Source organism: Lemur catta, chromosome 18 (assembly GCF_020740605.2).
Source record: "Lemur catta isolate mLemCat1 chromosome 18, mLemCat1.pri, whole genome shotgun sequence".
In the NCBI taxonomy this organism is placed as follows: domain Eukaryota; kingdom Metazoa; phylum Chordata; class Mammalia; order Primates; family Lemuridae; genus Lemur; species Lemur catta.
Window position 1 is genome coordinate 48,720,305 of NC_059145.1, and position 18,504 is coordinate 48,738,808.

The 18,504-nt window shown below is 52.7% G+C and overlaps 1 protein-coding gene across 2 annotated transcripts; it reads right to left on the reverse strand.

Annotated features, from left to right (window-relative positions):
• Positions 1-799: 799 nt before the first annotated feature.
• Positions 800-17,760, reverse strand: GTPBP4 (GTP binding protein 4). 2 transcript variants are annotated; one of them, XM_045530964.1, is made up of 17 exons: positions 17,651-17,760; positions 15,123-15,293; positions 13,603-13,706; positions 13,385-13,521; positions 12,328-12,428; positions 11,022-11,114; positions 10,332-10,523; positions 10,187-10,252; positions 9,339-9,428; positions 8,363-8,473; positions 7,109-7,186; positions 6,731-6,782; positions 6,007-6,107; positions 4,591-4,788; positions 3,130-3,195; positions 2,195-2,338; positions 800-1,370 (listed from the first exon to the last, which is right to left on the reverse strand). In XM_045530964.1, the coding sequence occupies exons 1-17, from the start codon at positions 17,696-17,698 to the stop codon at positions 1,218-1,220; spliced, it is 1,905 nt and encodes a 634-aa protein (XP_045386920.1). In that variant the 5' UTR covers positions 17,699-17,760; the 3' UTR covers positions 800-1,217. The 2 variants fall into 2 exon arrangements, with proteins under 2 accessions (XP_045386920.1, XP_045386921.1); XM_045530965.1 differs by lacking the exons at positions 15,123-15,293; positions 17,651-17,760 and having other exon boundaries at positions 13,598-13,670.
• Positions 17,761-18,504: the final 744 nt, after the last annotated feature.

An 18,504-nucleotide genomic window follows, 5' to 3' on the forward strand; every position in this document is an offset into this window, starting at 1 on the left:
TGCTATCAGCTGTCGTCCAGGTGGGGAGACGGATTCCTGGAACTCCCTATTCTGCCACCTTCCCTGACATCACCTGGGTTTGAGCACCCTTAATGGAACCCTTTCTGGCACATATACATAGATGAACATTTTCACATATACATGTATCTATCTGTTAACATACATGTGAAAATTTTACTTTATGTCCCCAAAATGCAACACTGTATTGTAAACACATTTATGTGCAAAAAGAAAAGCCTTGAATTATGTGCCAAGGGACAGGAGACAGGCACAGGCAGTGTGCTTTGACAGTGCTCCAGGTGGCAGCGGAGGGGACCTGCTAAGCCAGTCTCTGTTTTTACCTGTGTTTGCCTATGTTGCTACAAAGTGGTTCCAACAGTGCTGTTCCAAGTCAAGCAGTGACACGTTGGGCCTTTGATATTCCGGCTTGTGCGTCTGTGACGTCACACTGGGGGGGGGGGTGAGTTTACATGCACTTCACAACTTCATCCATTTAAAGTGATTTAAAACAGGCTCCCAGGAGGTGCTTTTGTGGTGGTTTTTGTGCTACTGAACGTGCAGTTTTCAGTACCGGACCACTGAAACATGTCCACCTGTAACTGCTGTAATGCCTTAGGCCACATTTTATTCCGGTATTTTTGCTTTAAAGATAAAAAAGAAATGTATTTTTTTTCATTTGGCCAAATCCACAGATTTGTAAGTAAACCAAAAAAAAAAAGAGCCAAATAAATCAAAGCTTTCTTCTGGAGGTTTATTTTGGATATAATAAAGATAGATTACAGTAAGACACACACAAAAAGACTAGAAAATAATTTAATAGAGTATTTTAAACATGGGGCTGACACACTGCCACGCCGGCAGCCTCCCGCCCACATCCGCCGTGGAGACGCGCTCTTCACAGAGGGCCGTTCGTGTGTGATGAACCACAGCTCCCTCTTTGGAGAAAACTGAGGTCTTCTCCATCAAAAACAAGTCACTCATCCCAATAAATCATTCCACCTCTGCAAATCTGAAGCCATCAATACTCCACCGAATGCAGAATCACCGTCTACCAAACTACCTGTAATACTATGCAGTGACAAAAACTCCCCACATCTATAGGGCTAACCGGTTTTCAGCACAGCAACAAGTGCTTCAGTTACACTGTGTTTCCAGCTCACAGGTCACAGCCCCAACGTTAGGCAACACCAGGCCAGACCGAGACAGGAGGGGGGACACTACCGCCTGTCCTTCTTGCCAGCTTTCCTCTTCCCGGAGAGCAAGTGCTTGGGCTTCATGTCAAACACGTGCCTGTCGGCCTCCCCCTTGCGCCCCAGGCGGTTCATCTTCCTCTGCGCTTTCTTCATCATGGTCTTGGCCTTCTTCACCATCTGCGCAGGCAGGGAGACATAAAGTGCCGTGATTACCGACAGCCAGACCTCCGCGCGGTACCCCAGTCACTGGCGGCATCTGGTCGTGCTCATGGCCCCCTCGGGCCCCTGCCGGCAGGAGCTCGGCGAGTGCTGCTGTGCACAGGCCAGACTCGGGTCACCGTCCAGGACAAGCTCTGGACCTAGAAGGCCAGAGCCGTCTGTTCTGACCACCTCTTAACAAACTCAGACACCGAGACTCAGGACTGACACGCAGCGACGCAGCTGCCACGCCCCGGTTTCCAGGTAGCGATGGCGCAAGGAGAAACGCAGGCGCCCGGTTTATGAACAGTTTCTCCTCTGCCTGAACATTTAAAATGCTGAAACTGAATGCTTTTAGTTTAACAGAAAGACACTGTAGTGAAAGAGACTGTGTACATCCAAAGTCTGCCAAGATACTGCAAATGATAGAAAAGTGGCCCAGCTATCATTTGGGGTAAAAAAAGTTCCCACAATGTGAAAAGCAGGATCACCAGATGATCGGCCCAGTCTGAGCTGGGCCCTGAGCTCAGACTGCTGGTGCCATAGACAACGCTGCCGTCCACGCTCCGAGAAAGGAAAGCATCAGGGAGCGGCCCACCTAGACCACGCCCAGGGCCTCTAGCCGCACCCTGGCCCAGGCTGGCCTCTGAGGATGCCGCCTAACTAGGGCCACGGCACACGTCGAAGCTGTACCTGTAGCTCCGGCTCCTCCAAAGGACACCTACTGGCGTCTGCCCCAAGCCCTCACCGAGTGAACAGTAAGTAAAGACCATTGTTATTTACGTTGTGCATCAAAGACTAACCTTCACATCGCGAAGCCCAGAAACATCCCGTGGGGTTCGGGAGCAGCTCCGACTCCGGGCCACGGAAGAGGGTGGGACAGAGTCTTCCCGCTTCCTCTTGCGGGTGACGCTCCGAGACCTCCTCGCCTGGACCGCGTAGTGGGCCTGGAAAGCAGAGAAGCCATGTCGGTGCCCGGGACCAGCCTGGCCTCAGCTCAGGGACAGACACCAAAGTACCCCAGGAGTCTTCAGAGCCGTTAGCACAAAAACCAGCTGAAGATCTTCAAAATAGTTACCTTCACAATAATTACTGGTCAAATACTCTTCACTTAACACAAGCTGCTTTATGCAATAATGATTTTAACTCCACTTAAAAATACATAGAACTCCCCTCTCAAAAAGGGTCATTAGTGTGGCATCAGTTCATCCTTCAAACGTGAAGAACCACCTACTCCCTTCCCTTGGGGCTGTCATCTGAACACAAAGTGACAACAGTCAGACAGAAAGCCCAACTCTGAGGGCACGCAAAGTCACGCAGACTGCACGTCACAGCCCGGCCACGTCATAGCTCAGCCTCATGCTGGCAATGGGGCTGTGGGTGGGTCGCATAAGTGGGCTCACCCTTGGTCACCTTGTCTGTAAAACAAGGACACCACCGCCACCTGGAAGGGCGCTGAGCCCAGCAGTCCACAGACAGTGTCGGAAGCCACACGCGTACACACGTCTGAAGGCACCACCACCCTGTACTGGCAGCGCGGACACAGGACAAAACCCAACCCATCCCGAGAGCAAACTGGGGCCCTGTGCCTGACGCCCCAGTGGCCGACCCACCACCCCACACCAGACCCCGTGCCAACAAGAGTCCTCAGGAGAGACACCGAGAGTCCTCGTTGCTTTAAAAGGCCCCACGTTGGTTGAGGCCGCTGCGCCCACCCACACGGGCCCGGGACACTCACGTTGTCCTTGCCGTCCATGTCAACCCCCAGACTGCGCATCTCGTTCTCCAGAACTGTCCGCTGAACCTGGCAAGCAAAACAAAGACAATTGTTTTAAATATAACTAGTTTGATAAAGTGTTATTTTTAAAAGTTTCAAGGGAAAATATATCTATTACAACAATCTACAATACGCTTCTTTCATAAGTTGCAATTTCTGACCTGTCCTGGAGTCTCGTCCTGTGACCCCTGCACTCTGGGAGGCTGAGGCAGGACGATCGCCTGAGGCCAGCATTTGAGACCAGCCTGGTGACAGAGCAAGACCCGGTCTCCCCAGACAGAAAGCAGCCGTCAGTTTTACGTGGGCTCACGTCCGTGTTGCTTGAGGGGCACAGTGAACCCAGTGAAAGCTGCCCATGCTCGCCGGGCAGCCTCTGCTGTGAAGACGGACATGCGCTCCGTGCTCCTGTGCTCCTCACCACGACCCGGAGCCAGGCGAGCACCACACCGCGCCACACGGGTGCGTCCTGGGACATACCCAGCCGCCAACCCCTCTCTGCCCAGTGACTGCCGGGTACCACAGGCAGAAGCAGGCGAGTGTCCAAGGCTGCTGCACCCAGTGCTTTGCCAACATGTGAAGCTATCTTCAAACACAGGACTGTAAACCAAGAGTGTCTCTCAGGTCAAGCTGTTTCTTTCCTGTCCTGCTACGTTCTGACCGCCCTGTCCGCCCTCCTCTCTCCTGGGGACTGTCCCTTCCTCCCCGCCCACCTCCTGTGGTCTGGGGGGCTATCCAAGGACCCTGCCGTGGCCACAGGGGTGGGCACGTGACCTGGGCCTGACCCGCCTCCCCCCAAGAGCACTGAGTAGGGGACAGTGGTGCCCGAGGACCATTCTCCTCCCACCAGTCTCAGGAGCCAAGAAATGGCCTTTTGAGTCTGGTCAGACGGGGCTGGGGCTCGGTAAACTGCAGAAGGCAAGAATCCTGATTCATACAGAAACTAAGGAGTAAGAAAATGCTAACGAATAGCTTTATTTATTTGGAGACAGGGTCTCATTCTGTCGCCTGAACCAGAGTGCAGCTATGTCATCACAGCTCACTGCAACCTCAAGCTCCTGGGCTGAAGCAATCCTCCCGCCTCGGCCTCCTCAAGTGCTGGGATTACAGGCATGAGCTACTATGCCTGGCCTTAACCAACAGCTATGAATCGTAAGTTACAATTTTAATGTGTACAACTACAAAATGATTTGATCTGTAATAGTCCTAAACTCGAAGCTGAAAATCACCGAGAAAAGGCACAATAATCAGAATATAAAAGATCAAGACTCAAACAATCCTGCAAGTCAATATACCCCAATAAAACAAAGTCTGTGCAACCTCGTGCCCAGACGTGGGCAGCAAAGTTGTATTCAGCAATGATCATACAAGAATCCAATCTGCAAGAACACAGGCCACACCTCTCCGGAAAGACACACAACTTGCCTTCTTAGCGGTTCGAGGCATCCTGGGTCCCTGTGTATTTTTCTCTTTGGATTCCAGAATTTTCAGCTTCTTCTTCTCTCTGATTTGCTTTGCCAGCTGCCTGATCTCCACCGTCTCCTCATCCTCACTCTCTGACTCACTGCCGTACTCTCCAGCAGCCGTTCTTAGTTCTTCTTCTTTTTCTAACTCTTCCAGTTTCTTTAAAAATAGAGTTGTAATTAAACAAAATTAACAGTGAAAAGCCCCTGAGCAGGTGTGCACGGCAGTGTGTGTGACAAGCCTCTGAGGGGGGACAAGGGGGCCACGGTCCAGTCCCAGCTGGGCCCCGTGTGCAGAGCTCCTCTCAGCGCCTGCTGAGGAACGAGACCACGTGGAGCCAGCGGCGGCTGGGCGGTAACTGCTCCGAGCCGCTTCCTTCTCTTCTTAAAACAAACTCAGAGGCTGAAAACCCGCAGAGGCAACTCTCTCATTCCCTGGTGCTCTCAGCAGATGCACGAGGTAAACTCAGTTCTGCGAGAGCCTGAATTTGAACACTATTCTAATATCACCCCAAACACAACCCACACTGGACACAAATAAGGCAAAAATGAAAATGTATCGTATGTGCATGTATATCGAACCCTAACAAACCAACCGAGACAGGAGCCCGACAGGCCTGCGTGTTAGGTGAGGCCGGGAGGGGGGACCAGGCCCCAGGAGGCCGCCTGCAGCAGGACTTGGGGGAATGCACGGGCACAGCCAGAGCTGCAGGAAGGGGAGCCCCGGGACTGCTCAGCCGGGGGCGTGGAGGGCAGAGTGGGAAGGGCAGACACTGGCAGGCAGCGAGGGCAGTGAGGGCAGGGAGGGCGGTGGCCGGACGCCGGGGGACAAGCACACTTAGAATCGGATGACAGAGCAGGGGCGCAAGGGTGGCCCAGGCTGATAGCCACTCCGCAGGGCCTGAGGGAACCAGGACGCTGCCGCCAGCCCAACCTCGAGAAGACGCGGGTGTGGGGGGTCATAGAGACGAGACTGAAAACGGGAAGGGCACCAAGGAAGGACACGCAGCCGGGAAACACTCCACACAGCATTGTGCCAAAGCACTCGACTGGGGAGCGCAAGACAGGACAGCAGCTGAAGGAGGGCACAGGGTGTGAGCAAGTGCTTGTTCTTAAGACACAAACTGACACTTATATGCCAAGAAACAGCAAGCAGGGCGGGGTCTGAGGCGAGAGGGAGACATCAGCCACCGAGCAGAGGCGGCAGGAGGCAGGGCCAGACCTGTCAGAGCCGCGGGCTGGGGAGGGTGTCGCATGGAGCCGAGGCGCAGGGGAACGAGGGCGCAGCTGCAGGGCAGCCCGCCGGGCCTCGCCTTCCAGGAGAAACATTAAAAAACGAAAACACACAATTTAAAAAGCGTTAAAAAGCGACACAAACCTTCATAATGGCTGGATCAATATAATCAGCTACATTGTGGCCTTCCCAAATCTCTGGTATCTTGTCGTATTTTTCAGAAGAGTTCATTAAATCCCAGTATTCTAGATTTAAAAAAAAAAGTTATACTTACTATAATTTTTAACATCTTCAAGTACAATGTGCCCCAAATCAGTTATGACTTACGTAAAGTCACACCAAGCATCAATACTCAACACTCCATATGTTATTTTATTTATTTGTTTATTTTTTGAGACAGTCTCACTCTGTCACCCCAGCTAGAGTGCCGTGGCGTTAGCCTAGCTCACAGCAACCTCTGCCTCAGCCTCCCGAGTACCTGGGACTACAGGTGTGCATCACCACGCCCAGTTAATTTTTCCAGTTTTACTAGAGATGGGGTCTCGCTCTTGCTCAGGCTGGTCGCCAACTCCTGAGCTCAAGCAATCCTCCCGCCTCAGCCTCCCCGACAGCTGGGAACACAGGTGCAAGCCACTGCGACCAGCCAAATACTCCGTAAGTTACTAACAACATCAACCTCGCTCAATGCTTACATGCCAGGAAAGCTGCAAAAATAATCCTCTCAACTCAAAAAGAAAAAAACCTACCAAAGCCCTACGGAAAGTTTACAAATACACTGTGAGGCTTCTATTCATTACAGCCCTTCCCTCCCTTTCTGAAACCCGTCACATGTGACGGCTCTGCATGGAGACAGCTGCCCCAGCCTTACTTTGAAGATCCAAAACATAATCGTCTCCCATTTCCAGCTCCAGATCTCGTTCCTGCAGTGGGAAAGAAACCATCGCGGCTCCATTTCACCTCCCTGGTCAGACGCGCTGCGCCCCTGCTTGTCCCCAGGAAGCACTCTCTTCCCCAGTCCCTTCCATGCCTGGGGGGCCACCTGCCACCTCTGCAGGGAAACTGCTCTGACAGTGGTGCACTGTCCACCCCACTCGCTGACCTTCCCTCGGAGCGGGAGGGACGTCTGGGCACCCACCGCTGTGCCCAGGGCCTGACAGTGGCTCCTGCCCGATGCCCCCACCCCACCCTGTACACGTGCAGCCTCTGCCCCCACAGCAGAGCCAGGGTCAGTGGTTCAGCAACGCACCCGTTTCCTCTTCGGCTCCCCAACTTCCATTCTCTTCCTGCGTGCCACCACTCCTTCTGGGATGAAGGGAGGCCTCTCCTGGGAAGATATTATCAGAAACATTTGTGTGAAACACCTAAGTGAGAAACAAACTGAAGAAAATGAAAAACTAGAAGCAAACTCTCTGCCAGAAAAATATAAAAGCATACCCAGACCAATTACATGAGTAAAAAATGTGAAAGTACAGAAGAAAAACATACTTTTAAAACACATTCGGAATGGACTCTAGGCCTTTGTCGGCCTGACACAAACCCAGCAGCCATAGAGAAAATATTAATATATGTTAACCATTCTAAACTAAGTTCTTTGAAGTTGAAACAAATACAAAAACCCAAAAGGCAAGTGACAAAAATCCAATTTTCTTCTTTTTTTTTTTTTTTTTTGGAGACACAGTGTTGCTTTGTTGCCCTGGCTAGATTGAGTGCCGTGGCGTCGGCCTAGCTCACAGCAACCTCAAACTCCTGGGCTTAAGCGATCCTACTGCCTCAGCCTCCCGGGTAGCTGGGACTACAGGCATGCGCCACCATGCCTGGCTAATTTTTTTTTTTATATATATATTTTAGTTGGCCAGATAATTTTTTTCTATTTTTAGTAGAGACGGGGTCTCGCTGTTACTCAGGCTGGTCTCGAACTCCTGACCTTGAACGATCCACCCGCCTCGGCCTCCCAGAGTGTTAGGATTACAGGCGTGAGCCACCGCGCCCGGCCTTCAATTTTCTTAATATAAAAATTATAAATCAACAAGAAATTGGTAAACCGTCTGATGAAATGAAAGGCACATAAAACGGCTCAGCTGCACTGGTCACTAAAGAAACCCACGACAACAGAAGCATCTTCCAGCTACTAGGACACACGCGTGAAGATGAGCCAGCACTGTCCGCCACGCCAATAGAATGGAAATTTTACAAGAATAATAAAACACTTCCATCTATGTTTTTAAACGTCTTTAAAAACACGCTTCTGTACGGAAAACACTTCTGGGAAGAGAAACGGGACGGAAGGACGGTGGTAGGAGCCTCCGCGGAGCCAGAGCGGGTTTCCGAGGCACTTTTTCCTCCCTCCTCGATTCTTCACCGCGTGTGCGCGCGACAGACCAAAGCCCACGCACAAACTCCATGGGCACATGGGGACGCGACCCGTGACCCCGGGAAAGGCAGCGGACGGCGCCCACTGCAGGTGCGCAGCGTGGCCAGGGCGCTCGCGCAGGCCGCTCACCTTGTGGTCCCTCCTGCTGGGGACGGCCAGGTGCAGCCTGTTCAGCACCTCATTCACCTTCTTGCCCTTCAGCTTGGTCTCCACCCGATGAGCCAAAAGCCTGTCGCAGGCCTAATAACGTAAAACAAGGCACAGCTCATGCAGCCACCCGGCCGCAGCCTCTGCCACACGCTCCCAGGAGGACCCTAACGGGCCCCTCTCACCCACAGGTGACGGCCGGGGACTCCTGCCCACTCCCCTCTGCAGGTAACTACAGCGGCTGCAGACCGCGCTCCTCTCAGAAGGAAGAGGCTCCGCCTCTCTCCGGGGGAGGCTGAGTACTGACGCAGCCCCCAGAAGGCCACCCCAGCACCCTCCCGCAGAGCAGGCCCCTCCGCACGGACCCACGGTGCCCTCCACGCGCCCTGCCTGGACTAGGGGCGACACGGCCCCTCAGGACAGCAGCTCGGGCAGCGGATCCCTGACTAAAACCAGAGAGGCAGACGTGTCCCTTTCATGGCAGATAAAAAGGACACAATGATGTAGAAAGTAATTGGGAAGGCCTGTGAAATCTAACAGGGCACTGCCTCCCCGAAGCTGTCTTTGCTTTAGGTCACTTTTTCCCTTCCACTTCTGAACAGGTTCCATAAAAGTACTTTTTACTGTAGGTGCTTTGGAAATACTAAAAGGTCAAAAGACATAGCAGTCATTTTAGGGTAAAATCGTCTAGGGTGGGAATCGCAAAGCATCCCCTCAAGTCCACCCTCCCCTCGTGGGGTGGGCACGAGAGGTCCCGAGTCTCAGTCCACCCCTGGTGCACGACACCTGTCCAGCTGCCATGATAGAAACACCTAGAAACAACACCTGTCCAGCTACATCAGTGCCCCAGTGTTAGAAACACCTACAAGGAAAACTCTTCTCCCTGTGACGGACTACTCCACAACAAGAGAGAGTCGGCAAAAAGCCTGGGACCTGGTTCAAGCAAGCACTGACCTACCTCCGTCTTCACCTGAACAACACCCTCCTCCGTCAGGGTGCTGGTCTCTATCACAGGGAAGCCTTCCGCCTGCAGATCTACGAAGACTCTCTGGAAACACAGAGGAGAAACCACAGAGGCACCATTATTTCCAGTTCCCTGTGGAACAAGTTGTTCTGTTCTGCAAATGCTAGTTGTTCAACCTCTCTGACTTGTTTTTGTAAGTCTTGAAGAACAAAAATCTCCTAAAAAGTTATTTTTCTGTATATTCTTCTGCGATTAAGAAACTACAAGGAGGTGACAGTGTGAAGTCAGCACGATGGCCAACAAGAAGCCCCTCACAAAGTCAGAACAATGAGTAAACCACCACATTTTCAGGAAAAACTAACGGAGGGAGAGCGCCAGAGTGCGTGAGAGTAACAGAGAGCCTGTGAGCACAGAAACACAGGCCAAGGCGGGAGGATCACTCGAGGTCAGGAGTTCAAGACCACCCTGAGCAAGAGCGAGACCCCGTCTCTCCTAAAAATAGAAAAAATTAGCTGGGCGTGGTGGTGCCCACCTGCAGTCCCAGCTACTCAGGAGGCTGAGGTTGCCGTGAGCGAGGCTGACGCCACAGCACTCCAGCCAGGGCAACAGAGCCAGACTGTCTCCAAAACAAAATAGAGCAGCAGCCAAGAAACCTGCGTTTCAGTTTGACACTAACTAGGTTTGTATAACGTCCTGTCACCACACCACTGAGGTTATTATCTCAACTGTAAAATTAAATACTGGACTAGCACTACTAAAATTCCTTCTTCTAAACTTTGGCCGTCTGAGATGACACTCAGAATTGCTAAGGAAGAAATATGCAAAATGCCAGGGCGACATACCTGATCATCTTCGGAAAGTTCAGCTATTCTCTTCACATCACATTTGTTTGCTACAATTATAAGAGGCTGGACAAGGAAGAAGAATAATGAAATTATTACTCTCATGCTACAGGATACAAAGTGAAGTGAGAGTCGCCACACTCACCTTGTTGACGAAGAGAGGTCTGATGTTCTGGAAGAGTTCCAGCTGCTCTCTCAGCCCGTGCCCGCACTGCTCGGACAAATCCATCACGTACAGGACCGCGGCGCGGAGGTGGGCCAGGGCTGTGATGGCCTGCATCTCAATGGTGTTCCGATCCTCCAGAGGGTGATCCAAAATCCCCGGGGTGTCGACAACCTAAAGACCAGACTCGTTGCCCAGAGCACACTCACCCGCTACGCCCCGTCCAGTGTCTCCCAGAAGTATTTGCCCAGACCCAAACCACACCTAACAAAACCTGTGAATACAATGTAGGTCTCCCAAATGGAACATGACCAAATAAACACGGCACAGAGAGAAAAGCACATGCTCTTTCTCACGCTGACATAATGCAGAAACCTGCCCTAGCAGCTGGGGGTCCCCCCGAACTGCACCAGAGAAATGGGAACTGCCTCTACAGAGCCCCAAAGCTCAGACGAGTCTCCTTTACGGTGATGGAGAAATTGCAAGTTATGGGTGACCTCAGGGAATCTACCTTCCCCTCCTCAGAATCCTCCGTAGAGGACGCTGCGCACAGCCGACTCTTTGCCACGTACAGCATGAAATGCACAAAACTACAGTTCTTTAGAGATTATCAAAATCGAATTCCATTAACAGCACGCCGAGATGCTCGTCCTGCTCACGGCCCGGACTCACCTGCCAGCGCAGGTACTTGTAATCCATGTGCCCGACAAACAGGGCCTTGGTGGTGAAGGCGTAGGGCTGGACGTCCACGTCCGCTCTCGTCACCTGGAACAGAGCAGTAGACCTGCACGTCACACGGGCTCTGCACCTCACTGCCTCTCCATGCAAACATGGCACCTACATGTCAGCAAGGCTAATTTTTGTTTAAAAAAAAAAAAAAAACACAAAAGAAACCTCACACAATTAAACTGCATGAGGCAGCAGTTACCAACTTCGACAAATGAACAGCCTGTCACCAGGGGGCCGCGACTCCGGCAGGAGGACGGTGAGGAGGGCCCGGTGTCCAGAGGCGGCCACCGCCTCCCGTCACACCCCGCTCCTGCCCCCTACCCCGCGCTGCCCGGCAGAGCAGTGACAATGGAACCTCCGTCTGCACTGTCCAAGCAGGGTCCACAGCCCCCCTGCTAACAACCTCCCGCTAGGTGGCTTGTGACTAAGGAGCTGAGTCTTTCATTTTGTTTAATTAAACTACATTTTAAGAGCTACCTGAGCCATTGGCCACCGTACCAGACACAAAGCACTGGCTGCTGCGCAGGTTCAGCACCGACAGGCATCAGAACCACCAGGGAAGACCCTGCAGAGCTGTGCTTGTCACCTCGTCCTGGCAACTTGTGAATAAAATGAAACCTACAAATCTGCTGCAGAGCAAAAGTGCTCTGGGAACCAAGTCAGCGGTGACATCTGACAGCTTTCTCAACAGGGGAGCTGCTGCTGGCGGTAAATCCACATTTCAAGCGCTGCCTCTCCTCTCCTCAAGCCCCTTGAGCTCAGCCAGATCGTTCTGAAGCACCGAAATACCGAGTCCCCTAAATGTCACTCGTGAATCCTAATTAATAAACTCACCCACATAAAGACTCAGTAACTCACCCCTATGTGGACCACGTGGCTCACGTGGAAGGTGACACAGCGGCTGAGGCCACACATCCCCGAGGGCAGCTGGAGGCCCAGCTCAGCAAGTGACATCTGCCACGGAGCTCCCTGGCACAGCCACCACCAGGACAGGCTGTCAACAACCCCACGACACCCATGTGTCAACAAAAAAGCACTCACATGTCCAAGAACCAAAAGCAATGGTTCTCTGAGAGCAACATGAACGGAGGTTCAGACAAAGAGCCAACCCTCCCTGAGAGGAAGGCAGGTGTGCTGCCGGGTCAGGCCACGTGTACCACGGCCACCCTAATGCCACGAAGTGCGAACACAGCAGCACCGTGACCTAAGACGGCCAGGTCACCCGCTTTACAATGAGAGACAGACCAACCTTGTTGATGAAGCTGGACTTCCCAACGTTTGGGTACCCGCACAGAATCAGCGTCCTCGTATTTGGGTCGATGGTCGGCAAACGGGATAAATGCTGACGCACTATGAAAAGTTAGAATTGAAAAATTAAGAAACTCCAAGTGTAAGATTTGCTTGAAATTTTCTCTTCAACTTAGTTACACTTCAAGCCTGTGGCTATTATATTAATGTCACTCAAAGTTTTATAATACAAAAGTGATGGGGAAAATATAATTTAATGAGAAAAAGGATCAGTCGCAGAGACTAATGGTATATACACGGTATATGCAATAGTATTTCCCAGGTTTGGCTATACCAAGAAGCATATTCCTAGACCTTGTCCAAGCTGATATTTTGATAAGAAGACAAAAGTGGGGCCAAAAACACGTCCAGAGGATTCTCACTGAGGTGACATCTGCAGAGCAGGGTCCTCTGAAGCCTGCGTGCAGGACTTTCTGGCTACACAGGGCCTGCTCTGTTTATTCACTCCATCTGCAGCAGAAACCTCCCGGGGGGCACCACTGGCTACGAAGCCCAAACTGACCCACAGGAAAGCACTCGAAGCATCAAGTACCGTAAATTTGGTTAAAAAGTATTTGCAAGATGCAGACGGAGGGAGAACAAAACCAAATGAGTCGAAATCCTCTGCAGTGTAAAAACACATGCATGGAAGAGGGCAAGTAACTGTTTCAACAAAATCCTACTATGTTGACTCATAAATTGTCCTGCTAAGCTTTTAAAAAAGAAAAATGTCAACATGCAAAACTATGAACCATTGTATCTTTATATATTTTTCAGTAATTTTTCATGATTTTTATCTATGCCTTATCCATCAAATAGGAAAAACATAAATTTTCTTAATCATGCCATTAATACGTAACCATATGTATTAGGCATTTTTTTCAATAACTAGCTTATCAGGATTCCTTATAGGTCAGGCTAGGAACAACAGAACCCTGAGATAGAGCAGTAATGCAAGTGTCAAGCGTAGGTCCTCAGCAAGGACCAACTATCTGGGTGGAACGCCCCGAGAGCTGCACCTTGCTCCAGGTACTCCAGGCTCTGCTTCTGTCTCTTAATCACGGTGCACATGCGCCCCAGGGCAGCCCGCTTCAGCTGCTTACAGCGGTACAGAGAGTCGCCGTACTTCATAAGCCGCACATAGTCTTTAGCCACACTTAAAAAAATAACAAACATTAAGTTTTTTTTCCACTTTTGATAAAAACTTCAAAGATACTATAGTAAAATAATACCTTACTTGTCCACTAGATTTTTGGCAATATTTATTTGTCCTAGAGCCAACTTGTAATGATCCTTGTCGTAGAGAATATTCATCAAATCAGCATAGAATGGATGGATGTCCTGCAACAAAATACACACAGCAGTCATTTTGGCCCAACAGCCTCACACCCCCCAGACAAATACCACCTGGAGAGTAACTTCCTTCTCTCTCCCCACAAGCCTTCGGCATCTCCTCCCCGTCCCCTCTCCTGGCCAGAGACCTGCCAACCAGTCCTGAGAAGCCACAAGCGACAGAGGGAGGCAGGTGCCACAGGCAGCAGAGGTCCTCGGTCCCCTGTGGCAGCAGAGCCCCACCCCACCTGCACCCACTGCTCAGGATTTAGCCAGAAACTCGTTCCTGCGCCTGCCCATTCCCACCATTCCTCAGACTTTAAACTCCTCACCCCCAGCTCCCTGCACCATCTCCCTGCACAGATACCTGCCCCCTTGCACGGCTCCACTTCCCTCATCTGACACATCGTGTACGTTCACGTTCGCTCTTCTCCCCACTAGAACGAGGATGGGAACTTTCACTGCTGCCAAATCCCTAGTGCTCACGGCAGCTCACAATGGTGCCTGACACACAGCAAGCACTCGGTGAACAACAACTTAATCTCGCTCCACTAGGGCAGACGCCTGACCTCCAGCAGCCATTTCTGACTTTTATTTTAACTGTATTTTTTAACATCAGCCATTATTGCTATTTTAAATATAAAAGAAAGTACAGTCACGTAAGCCGGCCTTTTCTCTCTGCCATCGCCTGCCCTCAAGGCCTATTCCGGGGCGGTGGCGAATTCCGGCTCTACGACTGCAGTGCTGATCCCCCACTCTTCGCGACCTCACATAACCCTGCACCCACGTCACCCGACGCAGGAACGTCCCGAGACTCTGTTAAGAGACGCTGCCAGCAGCTTCTGCTCTCGCTTTTCTACGGCTGAAGAAACAGACAAACTGCAGCAGAGGCAGGAGCTCAGCTTTTCCGGCTCAGTGCAGAAGGCAAAGCTGCCCACGGGATCTCGTCTTGCCAGCAAGGAAACCGGTCAGTGCCAAACTGACCGTCACCAGATGACGAAGAAACAAGATCACAGTGGACCCTAAGCCACTGACCTAAGCTGAGCCCAGAGGAAACCGAAGCATCGGAAAGAGGGAAGAGAGGACTGGACGAGCCCGTGAGCCACCAGACGGCCCAAGCGACATCAGAGTTCATGACCCATGGCTGTCACACTACATGTGGCCCCAGAGGTTACAAGAAAGCCTGAGAAGACAGTGGTGGCCTCCTTAGGTGGGGCTGGGCTGGGGGAAAGAAAGAATATTAAGGAATCCTGAAACCCACGTTCTGTTCCACGTTGTCAACTAACTTACTGAGTAGCCTCTGACAAGTCCCTCAGTTTGTTTCCCTTTCTGTCAAATGAGAAGCCAAAGTGGCCACACACCGATTCTCTGGAGGCTCGTGTTTACATAACCACACATGCCACACCAGTCCCCAGAGTCACTTACGTCCAATTTGGGAAAATCTGTTACAATTTGAGAGAGTCTGTCATGGTAATTCTGTTGAGTAAATTTGACTTTTCTCATGTAAAAATGTCTAATTCGATGAATTTGGTAATGTTTATGAATAACTGTTGGAGTCTTTCGTTGAGTCTTCGATAATGTCAGGTCAATAAAGTCCTGCAATTAAAGAAAATAAGATACGATTATACCAAAAATGTCTACTTTTCATCCACTTATTCCAGATCTTAAAACACTAATATCTAACAGTACTACATATCTGAAGCTACAAAAATTTCCTTTGTCTAACTCAATCTTTTATATACAACTTTGTCCATTTTTAGTTTCTGGCCTTTAAGAAACACTTACCAAATGGCTGCAGGTAAAAGATAAGTTTTACCCTGTGCTTTCTTGATGCCATCTTACTTCCAAATACCTAAGAACCTTTGAAACTTAAGTAGTCAGATAATTTAAGCATAAATCAGAATACTGAAGAAAAAGAAACAATCCTTCAATTTCAACACACGTATCTTTGACTTTGAAACTACATAAAGTAACAGGTAAAACTAAAACCCACTGTTTATAATTTCCGCCCAGCGCAAATATTGGTGCTTCTCTATGATAAGGATCCACCCCAGGCTCCCCCAGTCCCACCTTCCTGACCACACACAAGTACTTGACTTTCCCTTGAACGCTTTTACTAACTCCCACAAAGGATGATAGGGACACTCAGGCGCTGAAGATAAAATTAAGGAGACACTGTCCCTTCCTCAGGGTCCAGCGACAGAGAGCTGTAAACAGGTGGCCACCAGCGTCTGCCAGGTACTGCACTGTGAGAGGCCCACACGTGCACACCTCCGCACCCAGCCGGAGACACCCTCTGCTTATGTCTCCACCCAGGGGGGGTTACATCCGTAAGGGGCCAGTTTGAAAGTTACCTGCGTCCTAAGGTTTCCCTGACACTGTCACTCACAGAGCTAAGCACACTCTTGTGTCCTCCCAAATCCGCCCATGTCCTCGATCACGACAACTGTCGCATTTCTGGAGTGGTTACAAGGACTTCCACTTACCCCTCTAGAAAACGTCTTCCAGAAAGGTAGACACTGTATCTTACGCATTTCTGTAACCATGGTACCTGGCACACCCACACTCACCTAACCACTTCTAGAATGCACTGAATCCCGCACTTTCCTGCTGTGATTTACCAGGGGATTACCACCACCCACCTTTTAGACAAGGAGACTCGTCTGTTCTCTAGAAATGCAAACCTTACTGCGGAGAACAGAAGACGGATGGTGAACTACCAGTGTACTTTAAAGTTCTCTGCGAGGGTCAATCACATGAACAAAGTTCTTATGAACCAAAGAGCTCCATTCCAGAAAACACAATCTTTTTGTGCAAATTCCTCGCAACAAACTTGAGAGACGGTCGAGAAATTAGCATGAGGACCAAAAATACAAATAAGACATGATTCCTGTGCTCAAAAATACTACAGTCTAGCAACAGCCAGAGTGATTGTCAGGAAGTGAGAAACGATGGAGAGGAGCGGTGGAACGATTCTGTTACGAACGTAGAACACGAGTTCCTGACAAGCTCGCTCCAGCGTCGAGACCTGAAGAAAAGGAGATGCGGATACAACATCCCCGTTGCAGCACCCAGCACCCGCGCGCGGCAAAACACGCGTCGCCAGGTCATGCTTTCGCTCACGTGATTACAACCAGACTCGAACGTTCACCTCACGAAAACGTGACTTCTTAAAAGTCCTAATATCCAATGCTTTTGGGAATCACTCCTGCTAAAGCGACCAACGCTATAAAAATTTAGCCTGGCCCTGCCCTGCCTGAAAAGAACTTCGTTCCCAAACCCATCAGTGAAAGAGAATGACTTGAAAAGTAAGAAATGAAGAAAGGGGGCCACGGTGAGCCCAGAATCGGAAAAGTTCGTCACCGACCACGGGGACCTTCCTACCTCGCAGGTCGGGGTCCCCCTCCACGCACCTGTCTCGTCATCCCCGGCGCTCCTGCAGGGAACCCTGATCTGGGGGCCTCAGTCTCGGCCGTACCCCAGTCTCTGGTGGGCTCTGGTGTCAGGCGGACCCGGCCCCTGGGTGCGGCCTGGTCTCCGGGGCCCCCGGTCTCTGGTCATTGGAGGCCCCGATCTCGAGGGGACCCGGGTCCCTGGGGGTGGATCCCGATCCCTGGTGGCCGTCAGTCTCCAGAGGTCCCCGGTTCTCTGGTCCCTGGTCTCTGGGGAGGATCCTGGTCTCTAGGGGCCCCAGTATCTAGGGGTCGGCAGTCTCAGGGGGAGATCCCGGTCCCCGGGGTGGATCCTGGTCTCTGGGGCTCCCGGTCTCTAAGGTCCAGCTCTCTGGGAGGCCTCATCCCGAAAGGCGGCGCCCAGGGCGTGGGCCCGGCGGTGCGGGCGGGCAGGCAGAAGGCGATCCCTCGCCCAGTCCCAGAGTTACAGGCCCCGACCATCCCCGGAGACCCGGCCAAGGCGAAAGGCGAGAGCTGGGGAGGCCCCCCTGGGCCGCTTACCTTGGCGGACGGCACCACCGTAATCTTCTTGAAGTTGTAGTGCGCCATGCCGGCTGCGAGTTGCACGAGGGCTCTGGCTCGGCGGGCGGGACTTCCGCTGTCAAGCGGGACTTCCGCCGTCGGGCGCAAGATGTACGTCACTTCCTGGCTCTGGGAGTACGTCACTTCCGTGATTCCTGCCGTCCGTGTCGCACAGCGCCCCCGCCCGGCCCGGAGGTCCGCCGCCCAGGCCGGCCCTAGTAAGCGGGGGGCGCGCGCGCGCGGGGGCGAACGGGCGCGTCGGAGGCGCGCGGGGAGGAGGGCACGTCGGGGGCGCGCGGGGGGGGGCGCCGTGTCGGGAGCGCGCGGTGGGGGGACTCCGTGTCGGGGGCGCGCGGGGAGGGGGACGCCGTGTCGGGGGCGCGCGGGGGGGGGGACGCCGTGTCGGGGGAGCGCGGGGGGGACGCCGTGTCGGGGGCGCGCGGGGGGGGGGGCGCCGTGTCGGGGGCGCGCGGGGAGGACGCCGTGTCGGGGGCGCGCGGGGGGGGGGACGCCGTGTCGGGGGCGCGCGGGGAGGACGCCGTGTCGGGGGCGCGCGGGGGGGGAACGCCGTGTCGGGAACGCCGTGTCGGGGGCGCGCGGGGGGGGGGCGCCGTGTCGGGGGCGCGCGGGGGGGGCGCCGTGTCGGGGGCGCGCGGGGAGGGGGACGCCGTGTCGGGGGCGCGCGGGGGGGGGACGCCGTGTCGGGGGCGCGCGGGGGGGACGCCGTGTCGGGGGCGCGCGGGGGGGACGCCGTGTCGGGGGCGCTGGGGCGAAACCCGGCTGGACAAGGGCGGGGCTCCAGGCCCGCCACCCTGGGGGTCTCTGGACGCGGC

Excerpts from the sequence above, each read along its gene's own strand:
- GTPBP4 (XM_045530964.1), bottom strand. The coding sequence starts at position 17,698 with ATGGCGCACTACAACTTCAAGAAGATTACGGTGGTGCCGTCCGCCAAG. Across the intron at positions 12,429-13,384 it reads CCTGGAGTACCTGGAGCAAG|TGCGTCAGCATTTATCCCGT; the intron begins GTGCAGCTCTCG and ends AACTTTTCATAG. Across the intron at positions 7,187-8,362 it reads CCAGCAGGAGGGACCACAAG|GAGAGGCCTCCCTTCATCCC; the intron begins GTGAGCGGCCTG and ends ATATCTTCCCAG.